Source organism: Rhipicephalus microplus, chromosome 9 (assembly GCF_043290135.1).
Source record: "Rhipicephalus microplus isolate Deutch F79 chromosome 9, USDA_Rmic, whole genome shotgun sequence".
Classification (NCBI taxonomy): Eukaryota; Metazoa; Arthropoda; class Arachnida; order Ixodida; family Ixodidae; genus Rhipicephalus; species Rhipicephalus microplus.
This window is the reverse complement of record NC_134708.1, coordinates 8,297,347-8,305,626: the sequence shown is the minus strand read 5'-3', so window position 1 is coordinate 8,305,626 and position 8,280 is coordinate 8,297,347. Positions and strand designations below refer to the sequence as shown.

The window sequence follows — 8,280 nt, the reverse complement described above, 5'->3', positions numbered from 1 at the left end:
TTAGCTTATCAGGGACGCCATAGTGGAGGGCTCCGAAAGTCTTGACTACTGTATCTGGCGTTTTATACGTGCATATAAGTCTAATAACTCCGGCCTCCAGCATTTCACCTCCACCGAATGTGGCTGGCACAGCCTGGATTCCATTGTGCGACCTTCAGGTCAGTAGTCCATAACCAATAGACCACCATAGCATGCAGCATTGCAAGATGTAGTCGACTACAGGAACTTCATGCTGCTGCTTGCCAGGTAAACACCAAGAGACCAAGAAAACAGACTCTTTTTATTGCACCGTATGCGGGAGAATACCCCCATCCATTGTGAGAACTAGAAGACAAAAAGCTCGGGGAAGTTGATCTCGTATACCGGGGCTGCGTGAGACTCCTGAGCCAGATTCAGCGAATGCTGGCCAGTTGCCATAGTGGCATGCCTGCCAGCAGAACTGGGGCCAGCATTGGAACCTGGCAGCTTGCCCAAAATTTCCTTCAGCTTGCCATGGAGGTCAATGGTCTGAAAATTGCAACAGGTGATCAACTCTAAAAAATTACACATCTTGTACAGAAAAGGAATGCCTACAAGTGAAAGCCATTTCATTTCCTAGCGTACTACTTAGAATATTTCTTACGATTACGCCCTAGCAACACTTGCAATTCCCATGTTGCTAAATGTGAGTTCCATGAAGCAGGACGGACACCAGCATCAGCAACTGATCTCAACAACTAACAGAGGCACTCCATCACTCGTAAGTAATTGCCATGATAATTAACTGTCATTAGTAATTCAAGATAAGGCCTGTGTCACATTCCCAAGTTAATTTTCATTCTTTTCACATTAGTTCTCCAGCATAAAAATACACCAGGGATGATGTGTCAATTACTTTTTAACACTTGGCTACAGTGCAACACTTACGAGGGCAATGGAAGGAAAATGGACAACACGGCGCTGAAACCGAGTGAACAAATGAATCCTGACCAACTAGCCCAACTTGACTTTATGCTCCTTTCCTATATTTTTCATACTAAACAAATAGTCACAGCAGAAAGCTTTACGAGTAACAATGCCCGCTACAAACTTGCGGTTGGCAACTGGCCGCAATCGGTTAGTTGTAGATGATAAGGAAGGAAAACACACAAGCGAAGGACTCCATACGTCATAATAACAAACCTTCATACTTTTTCAACACAACAGATTGCTTTGTTTCACTATGTGACAGCATCAAATGCTGTCATAAATAGTTAAAATAAAAAAGTATTTATTAATTATACATTTTCAATAATGAATTTCTGTGTTCAATTTAAAATTTACCAATGAAATATAGTAGCCGCCATGTAATAGTCACGGATGAAGTCATCGCTACATGAGGTAATGTGCGGGTTACGAAGAACCATGAATAGGCAGATGTGTAACTGGGCACTGCCCCCTTTAATGTCATTGCAGGAATCGAATGTGATTGCAATGTTAGGGGGTGTGTGTGCAACCAATATTTTTTAGTCTAGAGCTAATACGTCAAAATCGAATCCACTGCTACACACTTCTGCAAAATAAGCTCCTGTACCCACCACTCTAAAAAAACAATGCTTACACTGCTGAATCATTATTTTGGCAAGTTTTTGTCATTACATTGAAATTATAATGCCTTGCTTCCTGTAAGTGCATAAGGTGTGTTATGAATATTCGTTTTTTTTAATAGCAAAGAAATTTTGCATAGTACAAATAACTGACTTGGCCAGTAAAGTCTGTATCCCTGAGTGACATAGTCTGCCTTGTTCTGCAACTTCTGTTATGTCTACTATGTTCACTGGATAGAAATTTGTATTTGATTAAACACAGTTGATGATACTGAAATACTGACAAGCTATCAAGATCATAATAATCAGTATATAAATGCTGACTTTTTAATTCAGTTAGTGAATATTGGTATACCACTACCTATTAGGCTCATGTACAAGTGATAACAGTTACTGAGCAGTTGATGGTTCACCACATTTTCATGTTCAACCAAAGGTTAAGCGGCAGACAATAAAGCAGAAAATAAAAGCAACCTCCAATTTAAACAAGACCAAACGCTGCTATTGTGATGATTTTATTAGTGTCGCAATGTCTTTGGGATTAATCCCTTCGTGCTGCAAACCAATGTGGTCACCCGGTGGAGCTTGGTATGCTTCAAAAAACTGGGCTGCTTGCATTGTTGCCTGCAGGACGAATGTTGGCTGCTTTTTCCACATGTCTGATAAAAAGTTCCAGCAAAAGAAAGCACTGAACTCACCTACAAACGCTCACAGAAATCTGCTAGAACACTGTATGTACAAGACACAAAAAAGCAACCTGATCTTAAGGAAACACTACAAGAAACAGAATGTTGAGTGGGCTAACAGAAGCTTTGCTATTGTGTGTAGTCCAGTCTTAATTAAGAAAGGCAGAAACTTTTGGAAGACAGGAAATACTGCATGAAGAAAGAAATAAAAAAACATACGTGAACCCATTTTTGTTAGAAAAACTGCTATTTTTACCTATTGCGGGAAGAGAATAAAAATACAAAAATAGCATTAAAAATTCAGAAAGAGGGGTGTCCGAAAAAGCAAGAACAGTTCAGGTAGCACTAAGAATGGCCCTGCTTTTCACTTCACCCCGGCACTGCATAAAAAGTTGTCTTTGCAACAAACTCGTGTGTCCTTGTGCGAAATTCGCTACAGGGTCGTGCATTCTCTTTCATAAAAAAAATGACAGTATGCTCAACAAGCACATACAGTGAAGATAAATCGTGGACAACTAGTATTCTGTGCCAGTGCTAGTGAGACATTCAAGTGCCTCAGACCAGTTCAAAGACCTGACCAAAATGGCGAGGGTACCTGGTGATGCTGCTGTGCACTGGACAGCAGCTCGAGGAAGGGTGTGCTGCGGAAGCGCTCAAGAACCTTGTAGCGCTGCTCCTCGGCCACCTTTTGCGAGTTGACCGGCTCCTGCATCATCTTCTTCAGGGCCTCCACCGTTATCTCCTCCTCGGGATGCTTCTGCGTTGCACAAAGGGAGAAGCTCTCTTAGACAACAGTGTCATGCTACAATCTCTACAGAAAGCATGGCAAACAGCAGGTGGATACAGTTAGGCTGTAGGAATTGTAAGTTGTAATTTCTCGACTCTAACCCTTTTGATACAAAGCATCCTCATTTGGAGATACAACTTAATTTTGGCATCACTGCCAATGTTGGCAGAAAAAAACTAACTCGAACACCGAGTTCATGGTGAACTAAAGATTTGTGCTACCTTAAGTTATTTCATACAACTTATAGGGCAAGTATTCTGCTACACACAATCACATTAGTGAAGACAGCACCGTTCTAAATGAAATTATGGACGTGGGGCATTTCTACAGGAATTTTGAAATAACTTTTTGTTCCTTTTTAAAATGCTGACTGCCTTCAGGTAACTATCACACATAATTTATTTGGGTCGTTTGACCTATTTCATAAATAAATAAGGCATGACTGAATAAACAATTCTTAAATACTTTGTAATTACAAATAATTGCTATAAAATAGAAAACAATTTATTATTAAGATTCCACAGACCTTAAAGGCAGCCTGTAGGACCATGGCATCAAACTTTGTAAATTTCCTGCACTTATAAAGAGTAAGTCATAACGAGTGTGGCAAAGGAGTCGTGAAGTTCAGTGTCATAGATGTTTGTTTATAAAAAAGTTTGGATCTAACATAGTTTTTTTTTGCACTGGTGCAATATCACTGTAATGAGATTCAACTGTATTTATAAGCATGCATACACTGGCGGTCACAATGAAAGAGTTCTATTCCCATAACAAACAATGCCTGCCAACTAATGTAAATGCATATTAGCATATTACTTACTCTAATAAAGCCAGGAGAGGAGTTGACACTGGCCACTTCAATGTTGTTCGAGTTCAGGTCACTGACACTTCGAGTTACGTTGGCCTCCCCTGAGCAAACATCAAGAAAAGATCTTGCGTTAAGGCACAATCACACAAACTTACACATTTGCTATCAGGCTGCCACATAAGTGAGCTCTCGTTCTACTACATCCGTTTCAGTTATATGTGCTTACACTTACCGAAGCTCTAGGTGAAAAGTAACAATCTCGGATAATTCATAAAGCAATACATAGCTTCGCTATGTATTGCGTTATGAACCATTGGAGATTGCTCTTATAAAATATAGCGGAGCTAGTTTCACAGAATTGTAGCAAGAATGTTTTTAAATTATAACTTGTTCCAATAAAAAACTTTAGGTTCAAAGCAAATTCAAAGCGACTAGTGATTTGGTCAAAAGATTCCGAATAAAATGTGAATAGCATACAACAAATAAAGAAAATGAGCACACATGTCATGACCCAGCTAACCTGCCCTAAATTTTTAAAAATTGAAACAGGGTATGTGGGAATGCCATTCCTTTTGGTTTAAGAAGGAGTGGAAGCAACTTCGAATGGTAACAAGATGTGACTTTCGGTACAGTGCAAAATATAACATGTAAAACACGTTATGTTTAAAATTTTTTTTACACTTGGAGCATATATGTCACTGTAACAAGCTTTTAAATATAAGAACGATGAATTGATGTGACGGTAATATGTTCATTCAACCTTGAAGTATGGCTTCATGGCAGTACATATTTCTCTTGGATAAATGTACTTGCGGTACAGCACACCTCTGCTGCAGTGAAAAACACCTTTGCAGGGAGTCACATGAGGACTAGTATAGATCTATTCCTTCATTTAGAAAACTTAGAAATTTTCAATATTTTAAGCTTGAATTGCATCAAGTTCAATACTTTAATATTAGTTCGAAAATTCGAGGTGGTCGAATATTTGCACAAGTGTACTAAATTGCTTTCTCTAGGAATACTGGTGCTGGCGTGCGAGGCTTGCAATTTAGATGTGTCCAAGTTCAGTCTTTAAACTCGACTATATCATGCACGTACAAACTGTGTATGCATTTGCGAAATATGCATGCCAGGGAGACTATAATTAACTGCAAAACCCACATATTAGCAGTACTTCGCTAGAAACAACAGCCGAGACATGACCTGGAGGACTGCGCACTATAACTGATTGCATAAAACATAAATAGAAAATGCTTTCCTGGGGCTGCTTATGAACTAGTGTACTATTTGTATTTTTAGCAGAGTGAACAGCACTGCAAGCTCATTACCATAAAAAATTTGAATTAATACTGTGCAGTTGATTGTGACTGACCATCTGACATGTGAGGCATATGCAAATGACTTCAGTATATTCAAATAAAAAGGTAATGACCAGGACATAAATATCAATGTTGACATTCTTTTCCTGAGTAACCATGTCTTCTCCCAAAACATAAAAAGCCGCTACATGATGGCGTCAAATTTTAAGTGTCAAATTTCGAGTATATACTAAATTTTAAGTGCCAAAGGCAAATGACATGAATAAACGACAGAAGTTCAGGCTTGAAAAAGATGAAAAATTTGTGAGCGTCGGATGTCACCGGAACCGATATTTCGACAAGAAGGCCTGTCTTCTACAAGGCTACAACTCTGGTGCAAAGTTCAATTTAAAGGTTGCAACTTCAAGGTTGTAGCCTTGAAGAATTACAGCAAAGACTGAATAAAAGAGCCATGCGTCTGGAAAATGGCACGACATGGTAGTGTAAATGCCGGCATGTGACAGCACTGCAACTCACCTCCCTGAACACTGGAGTGGCGTGGTGCGTACGGGGTGAACAGCTTCGACGGGTCGTGCCCCGTGCTACGCAGGGCCTCGGCAACTATGTTGCGGTCGAACAGAGCCTGCTCGGGGACCTGACCCAGCGGCATCGTCAGGGGTGGGCCCTGGGGCAACAACTGCGGCGTGCGTTCTCGTCGCACCTTGATCACCTGCACCCACAAGGTGTACACTGACCACTCAAAACAAATGTTTGAGGGCCCTTAACAGACCTCTGATAATTTTTTTTAGCATTTCAAGTAAACCTGTCTATTGAGTTTAGAGTGTCATCAGGTTTAGCAGTGCCAAACATGACAGAACTGTACGCGAGCCACATATAAAAAAACTTGAAGAGGGACATTTGAGCTTCATCTTTAATAAGAGCAGAATGCGATAGCATGATTGGGCACCACGTGCGTCATTGCCCTCTCAACTGCTGGCCTGACTTCTGTTCTCAGTGCATGGCTCACCCATGCCATAAGAAAATAAATGACTGTCTGTATCAGAGGCGTTCTGACACCATGCATCAGAGGCGAGTGCGACCAAACGAAAGACCTTTATTCAGGGCTCGGGCATATAAAGAGACACCATGGCTGATACGCATGCGCAGTTTGTAGTTGCACATGGAACGCTCAATACACTGTCTGCGTAACATTGGCTGTTTCCAACTATCCTAGAATGCCTACTGCAAGTACAGTAGTTAAGTGTCCACTGCGCCATAACTCTTCCCTTTGCCAATCTGCGAAGAGCCCACTATGCATCCATAAGGCAACACACGAAACTAAACTCATTATGTTGAAGCTTTTGTAGCTGATGAAGATAAAAAAATACATCTGAATGCTTCGTACTGGATGGTTCAGTAAAACATCTACTAATTGCAAACACAACACAGGGGATACCTTTCGGTATTCGCAGCATTGGCCATGACATCACCACGTAAATTTCGGCACGTCCACGGCAGACAGAATCTGTTTGTCTATCAGCAGCTATGCACGCTCTCTACTTATTCCCCTCACACGGTGTGGAGGACCATTCGGCTAAGAGGAGAGATGAGCCAACAAGTACAGCGTAGCAAAGGAAAAAGTGAAATGAGATAGGGCAGCATTATGATAACTAAAAGCATGAAACTCCACTATTGTAGCACCGTTTCGAAAAGTTCTAACAGCTACACGTTCGTCATAGGCTCATGCACAACTGCGACACAAATAAGTAGTAATGTTTGCATGGTTTAGGGGCCTTTTAAATATCGGCCATGACAGGATACACGGCAGCATCTCTATACACCATTATTCGAAAGTACAGCACAGCGTCTTGGGCCACAAATAAAACACAGAAGGACAGCATTCAAGCTTGAACAGCACAAATACAGCACTATGCGGGGATGCAAAAGTTTATCTAAGTCAATTCACATGGCTGAAGCGATGTCCCAACCACACAAAATATGTTGTTATAAATTTAAGAAAGCTTATGTTGCTGCTAAACTGATAGATTAAAGGGGCCTGTTGCATTATTTCCCATGCTGCTAAGTCTGGGTGTTTTGCACATTAATAGTAGAGTCAAACCTAATTATAACAGACTTGCATCTTAAACGAAATTAGGCCCGTTATATTTGAAATTTGTTACAAAGGTATATACCTAAAACTTTATCGCAAGACTATTTTTCATTTACTTCGTCGTACCAGTATTTCGTTATATCTGGGTGCGAGTGTATGATGGAGCATGTGGTGTGTCAGTATTCTTAGAACAATAATAAAGTGCATAATAAATCGCTTTGTGAGAGCTTCAGGCAATTGTAGAACAGGCACACATGTTTCAACAGTGTCTCTAACAGTGTGGCCAACAAAATTCCTTGTGTGAACAGACTCACCAGACTTGCACCGCAAACAGGGCAGACAAGACAGCTGAAAGAAGCACAGTGCTTGGTCTTACCTACTCTGTTATGTCGCCCTTTTTGGGTGTCGCACATCACGCGACAGAGCCAACACTACCGATCAGTTTACATGGGCTACCAGTCAGCCCGCACTACCCATGTCAAACACTGCTCATCGACTCACCTCTGTGACGTGAGTGCAGAGAGAAGGAATGGAAGTGAGCTGTCCAGCAAGAAACATGAAGGCAGCCACCAGGGCATGCAGGGATGCCATGTGGGAGCCGCTCATGCTCACCAAGCCACTTCCCGGAAGGTCCTGCGTGGAATGCACGACAAGCACTTGTGTCAAGGCTTCACAGCTAGAGATGCCTGTTCCGTGGTAAAGCCACACGTACAGACATGTTTGTATGCATAGGTGTGTGCGCAGAAAGACAAAATTTTTTGAATAAGTGTTCTTCAGAGTAATTGGTCATCGTGGTGCGTGCTAATCTGGCGAACGCAGGCCCATTAGCCAAAAATGTTGAGTAAATAAACTTTTCCTATAAGTTTGTTGTCCTTTACCTGAATATGTTATGTATGTATGTATGTATGTATGTATATATATATATATATATATATATATATATATATATATATATAGGTCGACAAACGTGTGAAAAAACACTAGTTTTACTAACGTTTCAGCAGGCCCACCTGCCGAAACGTTAGT

General features: G+C 40.9%; 1 protein-coding gene across 3 annotated transcripts in view; it reads right to left on the bottom strand.

The window, feature by feature from the left end:
• Positions 1 to 259: 259 nt before the first annotated feature.
• Positions 260 to 8,280, bottom strand: part of stmA (Protein EFR3 homolog stmA) — a 35,117-nt gene continuing 27,096 nt past the window's right edge. For all 3 annotated transcript variants that reach the window (XM_037415419.2, XM_075873056.1, XM_037415418.2), the window contains 5 exons: positions 7,756 to 7,887; positions 5,682 to 5,874; positions 3,859 to 3,947; positions 2,847 to 3,008; positions 260 to 507 (listed from right to left, as the gene is read on the bottom strand). In XM_037415419.2, coding sequence (XP_037271316.2) covers positions 325 to 507; positions 2,847 to 3,008; positions 3,859 to 3,947; positions 5,682 to 5,874; positions 7,756 to 7,887 — 759 coding nt within the window. In that variant the 3' untranslated portion in view covers positions 260 to 324. The remainder of the gene's footprint in view (positions 508 to 2,846; positions 3,009 to 3,858; positions 3,948 to 5,681; positions 5,875 to 7,755; positions 7,888 to 8,280) is intronic.